Below are 21,691 nucleotides of genomic sequence, written 5' to 3'. Positions count from 1 at the left end.
ACGATATTTCTATGCACATGTACCTACACAAAAAAAAGTGTGATTTAGATCTCCTGAGAGTCGGGAAAAGGCACATCACAATTCTCCTCCAAATCTCCAGATTCAACCCTAAATTAACATGTATTTGCCCACAAATTCACTAGGTACTTATTCTCATCCTTATAAAAACGTCATTAAAAAGACTCGCACGAGGATGTGACTCTTCCCTCTTGGAAAGCTTCTTGGATCAAGAAGACTTCCTCATAAAAAATAACCTTTATCCCCAAAGTCAGTGCAGGTCTCTACCAATTTCACCTGGATTTCAAAAGCCTCCAAAGACCTAACTGTATGCTCCATCAGAGAGGGCTGGTTGAATCAAGCTTTGCATTTCAGTGGAAATATTCATGGTGTGAGGCATTTCCCAGGGGCTGGTATTGGCCAACACTTGGGGGATGAGCCCTGAAATGGCAAACCTGTCTTCACCTATGTAACTTTATGTCTGGCACTCAGCTGCAGCGAATATGGCCAAAGCCTGGGCTGCCTGAAGGATATGTCCTCAGCTTTGTAAGGTGAGACCCTCAGTGGGCACCTTCTAAGGGATGATGAATGGATGAGGCCAGAACAGGGGTTTTTGGAAGGGACTTTCCAAAAATCCAAACAGTCAGCTACAAGTCGCCAGTGCCCACCCCATTCCCAGCCTGAGCATCCCCTTCCTGCCTGGTCTCTTTCAAGGTCTGAGCATATCAAGCACCACGCACATGCAGATGCCTTCACAAAAATTACCATAAAAGAGACAATCCACATATTTGGAAGCAAAAGCATTGAGATGGCATGTTGCTTTCAGCACATTTATGATGCGATGGCCATTAACAATTCACAAGAACAGTAAAAAGATATAATCAATTAATCTTTTCAATACCAAGCTCAAAAATCCCCCTCTGCTTTCCCCTCCTTTCTGAACAAAACTCATTTCTTTTAGAAAGACCTAAATGAAAGCAGTTAAAGACCAAAAAAATGTCACCACTAACAAGTTACAAAGTAAGAAAGAGCAACCAGGCACATTTGATCTTGTTCTATACACAAACCTTTCTAAGATGACTGCTCCAATTAAAAAAAAGTTGAATTTATCATTTTGATGATAGGAAATTATGAACTTCACTATTATATGCATATATTTTGTTTAATGGCTTAGTTTATTTTAATAACAAAGAGAAACTAGATCTTTACAGATGAAAGCTTTATTTCATGGTTTCAGTACAACTGGGATTTTTAAAATCTGTGATGTTAACCAAAATGTGATAATGGATGTTCTCAAGGGCCCTATTTTGTAGCATTTTATGCAGAGCCAAACTGTACGCGAGACATTACAAACATGATGTTTAGCCCTATTTTAAGAAAGTAGAACTGACTCCAGTGTCAGAGGCCCCTGTAATTGTTTTCCATCTGCTTCTCATGCCTCTGAACTTGTGCAGCAAAGTCTGGCTGTAGAAATGCTGTGACAAAGGCATTAGCTCTCTGAAGATTGTTATGAAATGATATTGAAAAGCACCATTTGTAGGATTTTGGCTGGAAGGGGACAGAAGTGATTGCAATGTAACTACTTTATCTACAGCACCCTTGCCTTGAAGGGTCTGTTGACATCCAGAAGAAGAGAGGCACAAAAAACATGCTAGGGAAAAAAAAGCTAACTCTGCTACCATTTTTATGTCATTTACTTCCTAAGACAGAGATAATCAGAAACACCTCATCAAACTTGATCATGCTCTCAGTGCTTCTGAAGAACTTCTCATCTATTCCGCTTCCTTTTATTCTCACGTTAGTAGATTGAAAACAGTTGCTTCAGACGACGGCGGTACTCATGCGTATGCAGCACCAGGGATGCTCTTCTTTAATACATTCTATACACGTACATAAATCTTTGTGCACGCAGAGGTGTACATACACATATGGGGGTCGATGTAGTTTTGCGAACCATGCCCTCCACCCCCAAAAGCAGGGACCCAACCACTGTTTTTGGGAAGGCAGCCCAAGATGGCAGCTCATGATTAATGGCTGTATCATCCCTGGCTCGGTGGCGGCAAGGCCCCGGGTCTAATCTGCCAAACATCCCCTTCGTCTGCAGCCGATCAGCAGATGTAAGCACATAGGCCCTGTCAGCTTGACATATCATTCCTACGACAATGTCAACGAGTATTAATGTTCAATTATCTGTCCTAGAAATAACCCTCGCCTTTACGCATTGTGTAACTGGGCGCGTGGCACTGGGGTAATCCAAACGACAAGGGCAGAGATGCCCGCGCTCACCCGCTCACTGTGAGTTGGCTTCCCAACATCGCGATGACATTGCCTTGCGGTAGTGCGTGGACGCCTTCCCCCTCCTTCCCCCTCCAAAACCGAAGGTTGTGGTTTGCTGGTTTGTTTTTTTTTATGGAAGGCATGTTGCAAAGACCCTGAAGACCTTTCTCCTCCTCTTTGCATGTTTTATGCTGCCCATCAATATGCCAAGATACGCTTAGAAAAGGCGTATTTTGATTTCACACCCATGCAGAACCATGATGACTTTTCCTGTTCACTTTCATGGAGAGCCAGAAGCTGTCCATCACCTGGCAGCCTCTCTTTATGTCCCCTGCTTGTGTATATATATATATATATATATATATATCTCATGTACCATCAAACGCAAATGTCAACAATGTCTTCTTCCAGGGCTGATCAAGATCAATTCAACCCTTAACTGCAGGGCTGGAGCAATTTGGCCAAATGAAACATTACAGATTCCTTTTGTTAAAGCAAGTTCAAAGCAAGACTCCTCAAAGGAGAGATGATTTGAAGAATAAACTTGAGTTTATTCCTGGAATCTTTTTCTTTTAAATCAGAATTAGGGTCAAATTGCCAGTTGTTTGAATAGTCTGTAACAGAGTTTGCATAATTTCTTTTTTTGTTGTTGTTACTATGGCACAGCTTCCTTGAACTAACATTCAAAGGTTATCGGCTCTAAGTTATGCTTGCTAAGTCTTCTTATACAACTCACAATCAGAGGGAGGGAGTGGGAGGAAGCAGTGTGATAACCAGTGCCAGCTTTGAGATAAAGCCCTCCACCTAATCTCTGTTTATTTAGACAACCATCTAACCACAGCACCGGGCATAAAAACAAACCAGGTGTACGGCTAAGGGAATTTCTCCTCCCTTATCATGATTGCATTATATTTTTGAGCAAAGGAAAGCAGAGCCTCTTTCTTTTTTTAAGATTACTTTGAAAATTTAAATAAGCCCAGAGTTTGAGGTTTTCATGTTTGGATTCGCTTGGCTGGATAGGTTTTTTTGCTTTGTTTTGTAGGAAGGGGAGGTAATGGTAACAAAGCACATTCTATTCCATGCTTTTGTATTTCTTGAGGTTTTGGAGAAAAATACTTTACCATATCACATTTACAAAAAAACTTAAAAAAATTAAGTTCCTGCTTTGAAATATTTCCTGCCTGAGGGGATTCAGGATTTTTGGAATAAATACAAATATCATGGGATCAAACTGGAGTAAACTGAGCAATGTTTTAAATGTATTTCACCCTAAGGAGCTGACAGAGAGTTGGGCACCCAGCACATCTCTGCTGCATCAGTGCTGAAGCTGCTTTTCCAGGGCTGAAGCTGCTTTTCCAACCCAGGTGCCAAAATAGAAAAGCTCTTGCAGGTCAGGTTATGAGAAGCAGTAAGTGTCTGGCTGAAGGATAACTGAGCCTCCCTCCAGCTTCAGCAGCAATATTAAACACTGGTGGGGAGCTTGCATGTTGGCTGATGGCTCTATTTCTCCTGCCATATGAGCCCGAAGTTGCCTCCAACATATTCAAACTCAGTTTTCCCCCTTTTTACCCCTCTGATAATTCACCTCACTGTTTACTCAATCATTTTAGGTACAGGAAGTGATGAATATTGTTGAGTGCCAGTTTTTTTGGTGCAAGATGAATAACCCTAAGGAGCAACTTACACTGAGTCCCAGGCTCCTGTCAGCCCTATAACTGATGATGTTTTCACTGTAAGGGGTGGGGACTGGGACACATTAAGGCTCAATAGGGGAAGTAAATGGAGTGAATTGACTCAGCAACTCTGCCTTTTACCACAGCTTCTAATAAGGATAAACTGATTACTGCCAAATGTACTTTAACATCACAAGTAAGGGAGAAAAAATAAATCGATCTGCTCAAAGGAAATAAATGCCATACCAGAAGTTTTTTTAGAAGTGAACTTTTATATGCAGAAGTGTAGAAGCACATTTTGGCAGTATGCTGCTGCTTCTTTACGGGTTGCCATTTGCCATTAAACCAAAAATGAATTTGCAGCCTTAAAACGCATCCTAAAGATGAATGCAGCAAAAGAATCTCTACAAAGCCAACTATCATTTTTGTAATCTCACTCTCAAATGACTTGGATAACAAAGAGAAGCACAGCAATGCTCACGCTGTACTTGAAATGCCGACTTTATGTCAGCATCTTTTTACAGCAACTGAGAGACGGGATGCTCCGCTTCTGCGCCAGGCAGTGGGGAAGGCAAGCAGGCGGCAGCCCAAGTTGCCAGGGGTGACTGTGGAGCTGACAACCCTGGGATCCAGCAAAACCCGCCCTGACTGATGGCTTCTGGGTTCCTGCTGCCCTTTGATCCCTTCTGGTTTGGTCGGGAACAAAAGAGCTCGTTCACCAGGGCCCCTCACACGTATATCTAACGAAAGCAGCCATTGCCTATATGCTGATTAATGTGTTTGCCTTACACGTGGCAGGAGGAGGACCACGGCCACCCCATGCTGCTGTGCAGGTAAGCACCAGCTTACCTAGCTCTTATGTCGCACAAAATAAATCAGGGAAACCCACCACAAGGCACATAAAAATGACTAGAGCAGGTAAAGACAATTTTTGTCACTGATGTAAGAAGTTGCTGAGACTGGCGATGGTGCCATGAGCACTATCCCTGCGGACCCAAAAACCTGTGGAGAGTTTCTGTCATTAGAGATTTGATGCTGCTCTGACACCAAGGGCCATCAGCAGCTCAAACACGCTGTTGCAAAGATGCTGTCGGCTACGGCAACCATGGAGGATGCTGTCCAACCCTTCGCGGCAACTTTCATCACCACATATTGTCACCATAGCAATGAAGCTGAATGCAGGCAAATGACAAGGGTCTGTCATCACTCAGCCCTGGCCTGACAGCCCTCAGCACCAGTTGCTCTCATCCAGCCTCAATATGCAAATAGGTCCTCAGCAGGCCCAAAAGTAATAATCTGCCCCTCCACAATGTCATCATTTCACTGGCGCTCCCAGTAGCGGAGTGCAGCCCTTATACCCCCTGGAGATGGCTCTGCTTTATTCCCCAGTGAATTTTCATGCTCTAGGGGAAAAGAAAAATAAGAAAAGAGGGAGACAAAGGGAGACAGTGGTACCCAAACATCAAATATCAGAGATAATCAAGGAACAAAACAAAACAAACAAATAAAAAAAGGAAAAAATATCTATTGAACAAATGGAAGTAAAACATGATGGTTAATGTTTGAGAGGAAAACAACAAAACTTCCCATGTAATGGCTTCAGCAAGGAATAGCAGTGGTACTGTGAAAGTCTAAAGCTCCTTTCTAATATTAAACATGGCAGTTGTATATAAAATGCATCCGCTGCTCCCTTCACAGAAACAGGTGTTTGGGGTGAAGTCAGGATAACTGGCAAGGTAAGCCGGGCTGTCACCGACAGCAAGCACAGCCAACACACTGCTCTGCCTTCACGCCAACACCAAAATCAGGGTCCCAGCTATTTTCACGCTCTAGATGCAACAAAGAGACAATTAACTTGGTCTACTTCCCTGCTGCCTGGGTGCAAAAAATGACAGAAATCAGAGATGGCAAACACTATCTCATCTAGAGCTCGTCTGCCTGCTTGGATTAATCATAACATCTCTATTTCAGGAGAATTTCTGCGTGGGGTCAGTTTTCACTCATCCTGCCCATGCAAACTCGCCCCTTCCAATTGCCGCACATGGGGAAGATGGTGAGAAAGATCCATTTTGGTCGTTACCTTACTTAGCTCATCTTGACCATGCACTTTGGATTTTACTTTGTGTTTAGTCATACAGAATACCCCAATTTAACAGCAACCCTATGTTACTGCGCCAGCCCTCTCACCATTTCAAAAGCTGCTTTTTAATGACATTTAATTTAGGCTCGCTTATATGCTACATTTGTTAGTGAACACATTGGCTATGTGGCTCTTACTTAACACGATTGCTGTCCCCCCATGGTGTGCAACACGCTCGCTGGTCTGCAGCAGCCCTGGAAAGACAATTCACTGTTCAAACATTTTTTAAACCTGATTTACTGTTCCACAGAAACAACTCCGCAACTAATCTTCCAGGACAAATGTAATGCCGAAGAGCAACTAAACTGAAACATATAAATTCCATATATACTTAAAAATATCATTGTCTGTAATTTAATATAACAATATTTCTAGGCCTATAACCTTGCACGCAGAGGCAATTTCCCAAGCATTAATACTTAAATGGGTCATATGCACCACATCTGTCATTCTGTCCTGAAGTCTATGAGGCACAACCAAGACTCTGCAAGCCTATTGATTTTTCTAGCATTTGCTTTAATTTACTTAACCATTGAGAAATCCATCAGTACATAAAGGGCAACTGTCCATTACTGCCTCATTTGCAGACATTTTTTCCCCTCTTTTTTTTTTTTTTTTTTTTTTTGGTAAATATTTCCCTTTAAATCACTGTGTGTTTACAGTGTAAAAATGAATCCGGAAAGTGCTCACACCTGTTTCTGTTCAGTAACTGCTGCACTGAGGTATATGTAATGTGCTTAAAGATAGAATAAATATCTAGACATTATTACATCTGTGTGCAAAGGGTGGTAAATTAGATCCTAATTACATTAACAGGGATTCTGCCTCCCAGCTTAAATTTTACATGAGCACTCTGTAAAAATCCAAAAGCTCTGCTGTGGTTTCTTTACGAGCTGGTGATTACAGCTACTTCCTATGCGGTCACTAAATATTCTGTTTACAAATAAATGAAGAAGCTTTGAGCCAACTTGCCAGGGTAATAATCCATGTTTTTTATTTTTTTTTCCCCAGCAAACCTTTACCACATACGCATGGCAACAATCAGAAGCCCTGGCTTCATCTAATTACTCTATCACATAATTTCACAAATTGCCTTTTCACTAGGGAGCCAAGTGCAAAACACGCTCACAGTGGGATTTCAGGCAGCAGCTTTCATTTACTACTCATTTCTTGTTAAATTAAACACAAAAACACCAGTTGTGTGAAAGAAGTCAAAAAGAATGCTTGCAAATGAGCCAGACAAGTGTATCTTATATTTATACCATTTGCACAAAATAGCTCATTGGCAAGCTGGATTTTTAACGGCACCATTAACATCTTTAACCCTTTTAAGGCCTGGCATGAGGCTGGTAACTGGATCATTCTGACCAAACTCAACCCAGCGAAATGGCACCAGGCAGCGCATCAGCCTTATCCTTTTGTTCATAACTGGGAAGAGAGGCAGCATGCCCTGACTCTGCCTCCATGTAAACCCTCTGGCTTACCAAGGGTTAGAGGACAAAATTAATTCCATTAATTTCTGGGTATTAAACCCACCTAATGCAAGGGAGAGAACAGTCCTAGAAATAAATCAAGTGGGATTTGTTAGCACAATTTCACTTTCGTCCAGGGCAGCCCTCCAAGGTGTGGGGTACCAGTGAGACTTGGGGGCACAGGGACCTGGAGGACCAGACCCCTGCTAATTATCTGAGAGTTAACAAGGCAGGATTGCAAGCTGCCACCAAGGAACACAAATTATTTTGAAAATAATTGCAGCCAGTGTACCATCGCTGGTGGAAGTGAACCAGAGGTTACACCGCACTAAAATGACATTTTGTACATCAACAAGCACAAAACTAAAACACGACCATTAGTAATTAAAGCTGCTCCTTTTGTAGCACCAAAGCCAGTAGGTCAGGTACCATTTTACATCAGAAACCAGCCTTGATGGCTGCAGATTTGCCAACATTATCTACACAGGGAGAAAAAAAAAAACGTTAGCAGCAGCTGTCTGTGTGCCTCGACATTGAAAATCCTATTCATACAGACAGGTGGAGTAATTTAAAAGCCAATGTGGTACAATTTTGATGCAAGTAATGCCACTGTTTACTAAAATGCCACCATTACTGCTGTTTATGAAAACATTACTAAAATCGCATTTTATTCATAAGATTCCTAAGGTTTGGGTTATTACCAGTTTCAAAATTATTCTGACCCCAACTGCAGCTTACGACCCTCTGGGGTTTACAACCTGCTGCACTGACAGACCCATGCTCAGGTTTCAGCAACGAAATCTTCTTTGCTGTTCCCACACAAGCACCGTGAAGCTCCTGGATCAGCACAAAATCCATGGCAAATAAGCAGAGTTCTGCCAATGAATCTATTAACTGGCCAGATTGTCTAACATGGCATTTACCTTTCCAAAAATGTCTTTAGGAGCCCCAAAAGCTCTGTCTGACGTGAAAAAAGGATGGCCTAGGAAGAAGAGTTTCACTTCAAAGCTGACTTTTGAGCAATCAACAGAGCAAGGCACCCAAAGCAAAGTCCCACCATTTTCTTTCTGGGTTCAAAAACAGTTCTTGGAAAACATCTTTATGTTTATGCAGGCCCCTGGTTTTACTAATGTGACTCAAGTGACCACTTTAGTGTCACTAACGTGACTATCTTGCTTACTGCATCACTGGGACAGAGGACCCATTGTAAGAATAAGGTTTCTTTGTGGTTAGGTTTTTTTTAAAAGTACTTCCAAATGTTTAATGCTGTACAGGTTGGATTACAAAGGGCCAACCAGTAGTCAAGAAAAGAATATTCATGCTATATCTAAAGTCTAAGAAGTATTTTCTGGGCAGAAGTTTCTGCTTCATGAAGCAAAAGATGAAGTGGTAAGGCTCCTAGACCTTGCCTTATTAAAATGATGGCCCACCACTGAAGTGAAACGAGCACTCTACTAAATACTCTGGGTCTAAATCAGGCAATGATGCAAAAGGCGAGGTAAATTAGATAACTACATATTAACTTAAACTCTTTTCTGCCTACTTACCTTCTCTCTACATATATATTTAGCACTGCTGTAGCTTACAGGGTGAGGAGCTGGAAGTACAATGATGACTCATCAATAAGATAAGATTGGTTGGACTTGATGATCTTAAAGGTCTTTTCCAACCTTAACAATTCTATGAATACATTTGTTCCATGAGTAATGACTCTATGAATATTGAAAATTGGATTTTCAGCTGAGCATTTTGTTGGAAAGGATGGCATTACCCATGGAAACTTTTAACTTACACCACCAAAAAAAGAAGTTTCCCTTCCAAAGGAAATTTTTTCTCTGGATAATTTTGATGGGCAGACAGTAAACATAAGTACTTAATATTAGGAATTAGGGGTTCTTGAATATATGCAACAAGGAAAAGCATGTAAGCTATAACAGTGCAGATTCTGTGTAGCTGAAGGTAAATGCAGGAAAAGGGAAAGAAGCCTTTTTTTGGGTAAAAAACCAAGTCACTTCTCATGCCTGTCCTGGAGCAACAAACAGACTATAGTCACCACAATATCACTGCTTCTGCTTATCCAGGCAAGGGTTAAGTACATGCAAACAGAGGTAGGAGACTGTATGCCAGAGCAAGGGAATGCATCTTACACAACTTGATGTACCACTTCCAAATGTGACCCTATTTGAAAGGCAGGTTATCTTACACCACAGATTAACACATCCCATCAGATATATGCCCAACTGGTTTGGTGCCTCATATTTTGGCACATTACCTGATCTGATTAAGTCATTTGCTAGCACACTGGCATGCTGTGAAACTGCTTCAAAAGTTAGATTTCCAACAAAAAATTAACACTGGCACTTATAAGCATATCTGAGAATCAACATAGGCTCTTTTGTAGCAACCGTGTTAGAGGGCAAGCTAAATAAACAACTAATAATGAACAACCAAGCCCATTAATTTATCCTCATTTCCTGCTCACCCACTGCTTGCCAAGATACTGTTGCTGCCTTTAAATGCACTTCATATTGCAAACTGTTTGCCAAAATATTTCCATGGATGCTTCCAGATTCAAAAATTGGTGACCAAACTTTTTCCCTCCCTCTCTGTCCCCCTTCCAAAGGTGATACTTGAATTTTGTATGTCTGCTTTGACTGCAGAAAGACCGTGTAACACATTGCCGTGTTTTGACTGGAGGAGGCTAATTTCAAAAATGAAGCTGCAGATGCAAAATATCACAGCTGCAAATATAAAAATAAAGGAGAGGGTGGAGAAGAAAGCAAAGCATCTACTGCTGACTTAAAAATTCTTATTACTGCAAACATTCTTGCTGGTAAACTCATTTCCGAGAATATTTATGCAAACAAAAGGAGTTCTAGTACAACCAGAGCAAGTGTAATTTAGCATCTGAATGAATGTTTATCATGTTTCAACTTTTCAGTATTCCCTTGCTTCTACTCAGATGTGAAATTCTGCTAGTGTCTAAATACTAATGTGTTTCAGCAGCTTCAAAATAATTCAAATTCTTTAATGTGCTAGTGGCTTCCACACCAGCACAATAGTGCCTCCAAGGTAGAAACTGTGGGAAATTGGGACAAAGGTAGGACAGTCCTTTGGGAATAGATACACACACACACACACACACACAAACACACACACATTCTCCCTCACTCTAAAATCTTGCTGGCTCGGGTCATTGACTACCTTCTGATTTCAACCAAAATACTTGCCTGGATCACTGCCATTCCCAAGACCTGTGAGGAGCCCTGATGAGATGTTGCATGCCCTGTAGTTTAAGACATGATGGCTGTCTTCAATAGAAATGGAGCTAAATCACAGATATTAAGAAAACAGATGATGTAACTACACCACACTTCCGAATGTGAGAAGACCCTAAGTAAATAATCTGTGTTCCTTGAACTAAGTGACTGAAGCACCCTCTATTTTTCCTTTCTGTTCTAAAAACAAAGGTTTGTAGAACAGCTCAGCGCTGACAACTTAAATAATCTACAAGACAGTGCATGAGACAAGCTCTTTCCAAGAAATCATGAAACTGGAGCAACAGCAGCATTGCCAAGGGTATCACCCAAAATCCAACCTTTTAAAATGGCAAAATTTCCCTCATGCTAGAAAATGGACCAACCCTTGGAGGTTGGACAGCAGGTCAAAGCCATGAATTTGAGGCCAATTAATGAAAATTCTGTGGGTTTTAACAGTCACTGTCCTCCATAAAACTCTGTGAAGGTTGAAGGATTAAGAAGTTAATTCAAACCCAGTTACCTAAATACTCTTTGCCCTCCTTTCTGGAGCTCTCAACTCAATTTGGAAGAGTCCCAGAACAACTATCCTCTCCCATAATAACATTTCCCATTTTCTGCCATCGGAGTTGACTGCCACAGCACCTCCCCCAGCAGAAGGGAGCTGAGGACTCTCCTTGTGGGTTACTTGGCACCAACCTGTGTTAGATGCTTTTGCTGGATGTTCTGACAGATCTTTCGGCTGCCAGGAGCAGGAGGAGCCCTGGCTCCCACCTTCCCAGTCAAGGGGATGGCGGTGCATGAGCGACTCAAGGCAAGCTAAAAAGCCTGGCTTTTCCCAGGAATTTGGGACAGCTGGCACTGAGAAGTCTTGCAGATGTGGAAGAAAGCTTTTTACAGCTTCATCCACAATAAAATCAAGTGAAAGAGGAGACTTGCATATTTGGGATAAAGTGGGGGGACACCCCCAGCCATTCCAAGTCCAATATATGGAAATCTGACCCCTGTTACGCAGATGAGCTCCAGGAGCCCTCTGGCATTTTGCAGAGCAAGTATCAGTTGGTGCAGGATGGAGATTCATTGTAAGTTGCACTTTTTTGGGGGGAGGGGGGAAGGGGCGTTATTTTGTTTTAATGCTTCCAAATCTTTCAAGAGGAGAACAAAGAAAACTTGGTTTAGCCAAGTATTTTTCCCTTTCCATGTTTTCAGTACCCTAGTTTTGTACCCATCTACCCTCTCACTATACTCCTTTCCAAAACCAGACAAGCATCCCACATGGGAGTAGGGGCAGGCAGCCAAATTAACGCCATGCTTCTCCCAAGGCAAAATCTCATAACTATGAAGGGATGAGAAAAGACATGAAATACACTTGTTTGAACATTAAAAAGTTGCTAGCCAGTAAGATACTAATATAAAAAGAAAACTTATTGAATTAAATAGCGTAAGTTTTCTATCACAATAGCATCCTTGAAGCGATTGAGACTATTTTTCTCACTAGATTCAAAATATCTGCTTCCAATAAATTCTTTTACAAGTAACAGTTTTAATAAACAGATTGCATGTTGCTTATTTTAAATTTTCTTGTTTCATATCATGGCATCAAGTAATCAACAAAGGTTAAAAATCCAGATATATAATAGAAAAAATCCTTTCATTTTAAAGTCAACATCTTTCAGCCATGTCTTTTACTTTCTGCTCAGTCTCCCCTTTCAGTAAGATTTAACCTCTTAAGGAAATTGTTTTAAAAGCAGTTAAAAATAATGATTAAATTATGGGATTTATATGAAAGAAACCCTCAGCCCATTCATTTTTTTTTTTAAATCATGGCAATTTGTTTTTTAAAAGGTGTTTGAAGTCCTTGAATCTACCTCTTGGCACCATTAAAAGAGAGTAGTTTATAATCCCCTAATGTGCTTAAATAAAGCCTTCAATAGTTTAAATTGTTATTAAACATCTTTTGGGATTATAATTTTATGGCTTTTTTTGCTTGATTAGATGATGAACGTGAAGATCATCAAATACTCATCATATAACAAACCAATTACATTGTATAATCCCCAAAATGAGGTTTGAATCCCAACATTTTAAATTAAGCTGGATTTAAAGGATGCAGAGTATTCACAAAGAGTGAAAAAAACACTTGGAATGACACCCCACAAACTCCCTTCTTCTAGTTTTGAACAAAAAGGAATTTATACCAATTCCAAATACGAATTTATACCAATAATACCATTGCTGGGACAAAAGCCTAGGATGGGCTGAAGCAGAAACTAAATTAATTTTTTAATTTTAAATTTACACAGATTTAACTGTAAGCAAGATTATTTTCTAATTCCCCTCCCCTTCCCCCAAGCTTTTCCCTTATTTCACAATCCTGGCTGAGGGATATACATTACAGTGAGGAGATATGCTTGAAAAATTCAGGGGGAGAGATGAACCCTGAATGTTAAGTGATCCAAGAAAAAATTTTTAAAAAATTTTTAAGAAGTCTGAAAGGCCTGCAAAACATTGCTGGGCTGCAACACACCCTGGGAAATTATCCTTAGGGTGACTTTCTGAAGTGAAGGGCCAGCACAGAACTGGTTTGCCCCAGTCCCTCCTCCAGCCCCTGCCATGGCATTTGATGCTTATCTGATGCCACTCCACAAGCCTCTTCTCAGTTTTGACTCAACTTTAATACTTCTTCACCAAATAATTATTCTTTTTTTTTCTTTTAATCCAGATAGTAAAAGCTTCCATCCCAAATTTATAGCAAAATCCTAAAAACAGATTTCATAAACCTCCAAATTTGCCATATGGTGTCATAAGCTACCAAGAAAAATTTCAACAAGCTCCACAACTACATTTTGCCCAACTAACAGCCCACCTGAGCAGCTCTTCCAACCCAGATGTTTAATCAAAATTAAATCAGAACAGCAAAGAGTTAAAAAAATATCCTGCAAAGTCCTAAGTGTGAGTCTGGTCAGCACTTACGCAATGGTTTCAGCTGATTGTTTTTGTTGTTATTATTCCAAGAGGAGGACGAATTTATCCCCTGATTTATCCCCTGAAAAGCTTCAGAGCACACTGCCTGCATCTGCAGAGGACAGCGCTTGCCTACCCTTTGGGCATATGTCAACTCAGTTCTGCACATCAGTCAAAATACTGGGGGGGGCTGGAGCCTGACACTGAGTGGGAACTACTGCCCAAACACTTCAGCATCCGGAGAGAAAAAAATGAATTTCCTCTTAAGCGCAAAATGAGAACTAGGGGACAAACCTTCGGAAATGAAGTCAGTACACAGAAGAAGACTTAATGCTCTTGGAGATGGAATAACTGCATAGAAGGAATTAACCCACCCTATACACTTTTGAAAGGTTGTATTTTAGGTCTTTCCAACCAAAAATCATTAGTATGACAAATACAGCAATTACTGTCTATTTTACTTAATTGCATGCCACTGATGTGTATTAATATTACAATTCTGAAAAAAACTTGCTTTTGAAAAGGAGGGCTCCCAACTAACTAATTAGGAAGCACCAATGGTCAAGGGGATGCTGGATTTTGCACTTAACTTCTGCTCACTTCCTCCCTGCCATTTTTCAGGTGGCAAAGGGAAGGCAAGTAAAGCACTGAGGCAAAAGGGAGGTATCACCGGTCGTGACATACTCCCTTCCTGAACAGAACCACCTCCCTGTCTTTCCTCACCTCCCACTTTAGGAAGGACCTTGTGTTCACCCTACAAAAGACCAAATCCACTGATAAATAAATGGGTAGATGAATGAATGAATGAATGAATAAATAAATAAATAAACTGTGTGGGATCTCTAGTTTCCTCATGATGATCTCCCTCCTGCAGCAAGGACATCAGGTGGGGACACCACCATACCACTGTGCAGTGTTATCAGAGCAGTCATTTAGCCCAGATGCCCTCAAAAATGAACTGGAGTTTTGATTCCTTCAGTCTTTCTCCCCACTACACCTCAGCTCTGACTGCAGCCATTATTTGGGCCTGGGTTTGTTTTGGGTTTTTTTTTGGAGCCAGGACAGCACCTCAAGCAGCCTGTAAACATGCTCTGTTGCTCTAGTGCTTGGAAGAGCCTACAGTGTTCTTCAGACATGTTTTAATTTGAGGAAACTGTCCAAGGTCCCACCTAGAGTCTCAAGGTCCTGCCTGGAGAAGGTTGGACTGGATAAACCAATTCTGTTTTACTGAATTGATCAGATAAGTCTGGATCTACCATGCTGCCAGGAGAGGAAAAAGCTGCCCTGCAATAAAACTGCATGCTTCACGTGGCTGGGCTGGATCTGCACAGGGGATGGTGGATTTTTAAAACAAGCTTTAGCTCAGTGCTACAAGGTAGAAAATGCAGCATTGCATAGGTCCTGTGGGGAATAGTTCTTTCTGTATTTGAGTCTTCCAGAAGAAGAGACGACCTTACAAGCAGATGTCCAGATGTTGTCTCCTAGAGACTGCTAGGAGCCCTGCAGCAAGCTCATCAGGCACTCTCCTCTTTTGAACACTACTACCACACAGGAGAAGAGTGAAAAGCCACTAAAACCCTGCACCTAACCCAGGTGAAACAGTGAGGGGGTCTGTTTGGTCTGTTCTCTGGTCCTGAGACTAGGCATGAAATTAGCTACAGGATCAGATCAAGCTCATGTAATTAAATGCTCTACACAGGGTGGCTCCCACCACAAGGGCTTTTTAGAGACACCCTGTAGCCTTCTGCCACATTCTCAGGAAGGCCTTTGGAGCGGGGGTACCCGGTCCAGGCTAAGAGCATGCTGAAGACTGCTCAAACAGTTTGCCAGGATTGACCTTTGTGTTCCTGTGCTCAGGTTTGGGTGATGCTTTATTTACTAGCACAAACACAGCAACAGGCCACTTTCAGGAAAAAAATATTTATACTACTTAATTTGCAATTCCTCACTGCAAACTACAGGAACTGATGTGCAGTTGTTCAGTGTTCCCTAGTGTGCGTTGTCCTGACTGCAGTGCTTCCAGGGCCTCCCCTCATTCCTGAACCTAAGCCAGCTGCATCAGGCTGGTGTGAGCACTGCTGCTGGCACAGCATCCATGGACTGTTTTTAGGGTGGATGTCCTTAACCTCACATCTACCTGCAGAGAGATGCCAGGTGTCAACTCCTCTCGGGTGAGGACCTACAAATGGGGAGCCATCAACACCAAAGGGACCTCAGCCTTTGGAAGCAATGGCACTGAACACACCAGACAGGGCTACAGACCTGGAAAAACTAGGCCATGGCTGACATGGAGTCTGCCAGAGAGAGATTAATTTGGAGATATCTGAGGCCCTCTCTGGCCTCCGAGGAGTAGGGCTCCAACACGAATGCTCATTCATAGCAACCCAGGACCGCACAGGACAGGATTCCCTGCCTGATCTCTGTGCTGACAAGAGTCATGGCAGATATCTGGTTTCTTGGCTCAGCAGGGGATGGAGGGGTGATGTGCATGAGCACTTCCTCCACTTTACAAGTACACCCTTGGCAGAGCTCCCACCAGGGCTGGGCAAGCTGGCCAGCTTCTAGTTTCATCCTGACCCTAACTACAGGCAGAGGAGAGAGTCAGCTACTGGGGTTAGGCAAGAGCCCTTCTTCACTACCACCTGCAGATACCCCAGCAACCCTTGCCTGACCCTTATCCTCCTGGCACAGAAAGGCTGAGACAAAAAACTGGGGCTCAAAGCCCAGATCCTCACAGTGGATAAAAACACAGTGTCAGATCACTACAATTTGAAGAAGAAGGAGAATGGCATTAGAAACGCTTTTCTAAATGCGAATGGTAGAAGGTGTGGTACATAATATAAAGCCTTGAAAGCAGCTCCAGCATCCAGCTTAACCCCACACACCTGTCCAGAGCTTTGATTTCTAATCCCAGGAGTAAAAAAACCCCATACAGGTAGCTGTGGTAATAGAAATAACTGCACATACCCCCACCACTTCCTAACATTAAATACAGGGGTAACTTACACTCTGGGAATGAGAACGTCTCAAAGAAAAAAATTATACTTTTCTATTAAACCAGATACATTCAGACCTTTCATCATGAAGCTTCTGATGATCTCTGACAAACATCTGAATAAGGTCTTTGTTTGCTTTTGGCTTTGTTTTTTAATCTCCCCAATTGTTTTCTGCAGTTCTCTGGAGCACAGAACCAGGGGCCAAATGCTGCTCTGTGCTCCAAAGCAGAGATTCCCACATCAGCTGAGGGGAGCTGCAAAGCAGGACAGGTCTGCAAGGTTATATTAATATGAGCTTTAAGTAAAAATCACATTTGGCAGTGATGTCCTGTTAATAACTACATCTCAGACAAACAAACAAATCTAAAAACAACACACACACAAAAAACCCCCATACCATAAAAATATACGCTCTATGCTCTTCCCCTGGCATCTAGCAAATGAGGCAACAACAACAACTCTGCTCGGAAAAGTTCCTCTACTGCCTGGCAGCAACATCATACGTATTTTTTGCTTTCTATGACTACTACAACTATGACATTATCCATGTTTTATTTTGCATATGTGATCTAGAGTTCACTTACTGTTAGATGCTGGAACAGCCATGCCCTCATGATATTTGTGGCTACTTTGGGAAAGATGCCACGCTTTTTATGTCGCTTTTTGTCCTTATCTGGATCATCATCATCACCTGTGCTGGGGGAAGCTACACTGTTGTCCAAGCCGTCACCTGTAAATATAGTGAATCAAATTTTGACTTATGCTACCTTTATATACTTCAGCCGAAGCCTGGCTTTGGGTATAAACTGCATGAATATTTAAATGAGGTATAAATTCTTTAACACTGTAATTCACCAGGGGTTGAGGGGATGGGGGAAGGGGGGGAGAGACATGGGGAGAGGGAGGGGCTCAGAAATGCGTTGGCCCCATTCTGGTTTTTCTTGAAGGACAGTGTGGCCATCTCTGACATTGTAACCCAGAAAAAAAAGTGCTTACAAATTATAAAAAAAATTTGCAAGCATCCAGCTTGCAAAGGTGGAAATGCTGGCTCTTCTTCACACTAGGTCACTTCCCAAAGATTCATCCCAATCAGCTACTTTGGCTGAGCTGACAATTAGGAAAATATCAGTGGTGTTCTGGGATGGGGATCATGACGTGTGTGAAGCTGGGTGCCTCGTCCCACCCTGGGGTGTGAAAAATGGGGTGAATGCAGCTCTCTTGCAACATCATATTCTCGCAACAAATTCAGAAAAAAACCAGATGATTGAGGCATTGCTTATGTTAAGTCTTTTACAGATATTTGACTCCCCCTGATTCTTTGATGGGAGGTGGGTAGCTAACTGGCTCCCCTCTTCCCAGCCCCAGCCAAAAGAAATTCAGAGTGGGATAAGTAGGCACCAATTTGACATACACCATTAGGAATTAATACCCTGCTTTGTGCCAGTGTGCCATATATGTAATAGGTGTCTGCTTCTGTGAAACAAGCACTGATCCAGAATGAATTTCCTAATGCAGAGAAGGCCTCAGACAGTTCTCATCACATTAACAACATGTCTACGGAAGGATGCCACTGTGTAGCAGCCAGCTTGGGTCTGGGCTGATGAGTTAGCAGCCAAAGGAAAACAAAAGTTGCAGTGCCTAGCAGTTTGCATGGAGTTTGTGTTGCAAACACTGAAAACAGTTTATAAACAAGCCCACAGAGCAAGTAAGTCTTTGCACTGACTGCATGTGGACTGAAAAACATATCCTGCCTTCCAAGGACACTGTATTTGTAGCAACATGGAGTTGTAATGTTATTAGGCAAGTGTTTTTTACACCCCCGGGCAAGAATGATGAAGAAAGTAATCTCACTTCAGCTGAATACAAACTATCTCCATTAGGGACAAAAATAAAATATATTTTAAAAAAGGGATGCAGACTGTCATAATTATGATTTGTTAAACAGCTTTCAGCACAAAAAAATAGAGCTATTATTAGTGCTATATTCTTAGCATGTTACTGACCGTGGCAAATTTGTAATTGTCCTTATGACTTGGCCTGTGTCTTTAATGAAACTGTAACCTTGGATAGTTACAGACAAACACAAGATTTTTATGAAGAAATTAGATATCCAATGAATTCTTTGAAAGCCCAGTATGTAAAAAAGGGCTTTTATACAGAGAAGCAATTCACCATATAAAATAATAATTCATAAAAGAAACATGAGCAAAGGAAACAACTCAACAGCATTTAAAATTCCACGGGCTAATCTACTTTCTGTCTGCGAGAGGCAAACAAGGAAAAGAAAAGTATTACGCATTCATTGATTAAAAATGAAAAGCTTCTAACCTAATGACACTGCCTTTCACCACCTCCCTGCCATCGTCCACCCACCCTCTCCCCCCACCCCATTTTTTAAAAAATATACTCATTTCAAACCCCCTTCAGATTAATTTAGCAGGCATTGCCTCATGCCTGACGGGAGGAGGACTCATTGATAATTTATGGAAATATCTACTATAATCCAAGGGAGATGACTTTTTTTCCAGCTTTGTGCATCAATAGATAATCAAGGCCTTCAAGCAGCCTTAGCTTCCCATTACCTCGGGCAAGAGAATTCCTGAAAGCATGCCTCCAGGGCACCTGAATTATATCCTCCATTAGGGGAGGAAAAGCTTTCTGCATTCCACCTATAACACTCCCCAGAACCTTTCCTGTTTATTTCTGCTGTATGAAAGCAGAAGCATTAGGAACAGGATTTTTTAAGTGAAGACTTATGTAGATACAATGGAGAAACCTTTCAAGCGCAAGCCAGATCACCTCCTTCAATCCTGGGCAGTGACCTATCCCAAATAAAAGGTTTCTGTTACATCATTAGCTCAAGCCAAAAACAGCCTTGGCTTAATGCACAGTTTGTTCTTCCTACTGTTTTTAGGCAAATACTGCTACTTTACTCCCATCTGGGAGGGAAATTACACTGCTGGGCTGTAATCTAAGACAAGATTTTCATTGGAAGCAAATGCTTTCAATCCAGTGTAAATACTGGTGTATGTTCAGAAAAGCCTAAAACAATAAACCCTGGCCTCGACCGACACAAGTTAGAGAAAGTGAAAAGCAGGGAGAGGATAAGAAAGCGCCCGGCTATCCTCGGAGCAAATGCTTCAGTAGACTTCTGTAAATTGTTTAACCTCTTCCACTTTTTTAAATGGAAAATTGATCCCGTAAAGACTGAAACCACAGAGAGAAGTCTAAATGGTCAATTGTGGATTTTAGCATTTCCATCTACTTTGCAACTCGATACACTCACCTCTGTGAGGTCCCCAGAGATTCCCCCTTCCCTTTCTTTTTTTCCCCCTCTTTTCCTCCTTTTAAAGATCACTAAACTTGAAGCACCACTGACCAGCCACACGGTAGCAGCTACGAACTGCATTTGTAAAATGTCGGTGGCAACTCTGTTCCTGAAGTTGACTTCTCCTGCCGCCAAATGAAGGCGAACTGAAAAGGTGGAAATAATCATAGAAATGATGCTAGTCCATAAACAAGCTTACAGCCTCATTAGTATAGCGGGAGGCTCCACTGGGTGATTTATGCTTGTTTTGCTGATGCCATGAGGAAATGCCATAGGGCAACTTTAGCCAGCTGCTAATGGTTTCTGACAGCTTCTTAGCAACTAGTGCAAGCAACGCCGTGGCGTTTGCTAGTGACAGAAACCGAAAATGTCATATTATCTGCCCATGTGTCACGAAGTCCGTGTGGCAATTAACTAGTAGGCCAGTGACTGGGGGGCCACAGGCTCTTCAGAATGGCCCATGGCTATTTGGGGTCAAAGCGAGCGCACTGTTCGCCTTTATGCTGCACATATGCATGGGTGTGTGCATGATCCCCATCATGCTCCCTCTGCCCCGCTCGCCGATCAGTTTGGTCCATGCAGATCCTTTGTCCATGGAGAAACTCCATCTCTCTTTCTCTTTAGGCATGGCATGACATTATCAGAGGAATTGCAAGTAATCTGTCTTGATATGATGGTTGGAAATGGCACTTTAATTGGCAATACCTGATTCCCTGGTTTTGAGTGCTGGATCCGAAGGTGCTAGCTGTTTTTCTACTCACTCGAAAATTAGTCTAAAAGGATTTAAGATCACTGAAGCAGACTCGTTGCCTGTCAAATTGCTGGGAGCACAGCAACTCTGCACAGCAACTAGACGCTATATAAAAAAAAAACAAACGCGGAGCCTGTAAGGAGCAGGAGGAGAGCCCGGACTCCACACGCCCATTCCCTGGCGAGCAGAACCAGGCACTATATGTCAAACTGTCAAACCTTTCAGCGTAGCCGTTTGCCCTTTCAAATAATATTTAAGAATTGTTTTTACACAATTTTTTATAGGCCATGGTCTAGTGAAAGAGGCCAACCAGCAAAGAAAGGAATTTGTACTACAATTCGTCCGTGGACGATTTCTTGCCAGACCTGGGCCAGTCCCCATGGAGCGAGGCAGGTGACCTGTGGCAGCTCCCTGGCTGTTGGGGAGCTCCGATTTCAAACGCCCTCAACTCCAGCATCCCAGAGTCGCCTATTTAAGCACACCCAGGCATTTAGGCTGTGCTATCTTGTTCCTTTCAAGAAAGGATAAAGCAGCATTTATCGTATTCAGCCCTGCTGAATGGCTCAGACTGGCCATGCCAGCAGGGGCTCCTCTCACTGCGTCCCCCTCTCCGCTGTCATCGCCTCTTACAACTTCCCTTCCCCTCCCACTCCCCCAAAAAATCAGAGGCAGAAGCAGCAAAGGGCAAGTGATTTTACAGCAGCCCGTCGAGTGGGTAATGCTCTCTTTGTCCCGGGTGATATGTTATAAACCTTTGTTGACAAAATAGGTGCTTCTGGAGAGCAACTTGGCACAGGCACTCGTCTTCAGCAGCCATGGTCATGGCAGGAGTTTAC

The 21,691-nt window shown here is 42.2% G+C and overlaps 1 protein-coding gene across 1 annotated transcript in view; it reads right to left on the bottom strand.

Moving 5' to 3' along the window:
* Positions 1–21,691, bottom strand: part of MEIS1 (Meis homeobox 1) — a 107,047-nt gene that overhangs the window by 34,308 nt on the left and 51,048 nt on the right. The window contains exon 8 of the mRNA XM_017736522.1: positions 17,361–17,506. Within this exon, the coding sequence (XP_017592011.1) occupies positions 17,361–17,506 (146 nt within the window). The remainder of the gene's footprint in view (positions 1–17,360; positions 17,507–21,691) is intronic.

This window comes from Corvus brachyrhynchos, unplaced genomic scaffold, assembly GCF_000691975.1.
Source record: "Corvus brachyrhynchos isolate BGI_N302 unplaced genomic scaffold, ASM69197v1 scaffold416, whole genome shotgun sequence".
Lineage (NCBI taxonomy): Eukaryota > Metazoa > Chordata > Aves > Passeriformes > Corvidae > Corvus > Corvus brachyrhynchos.
This window is presented reverse-complemented; position numbering and strand designations above follow the sequence as displayed.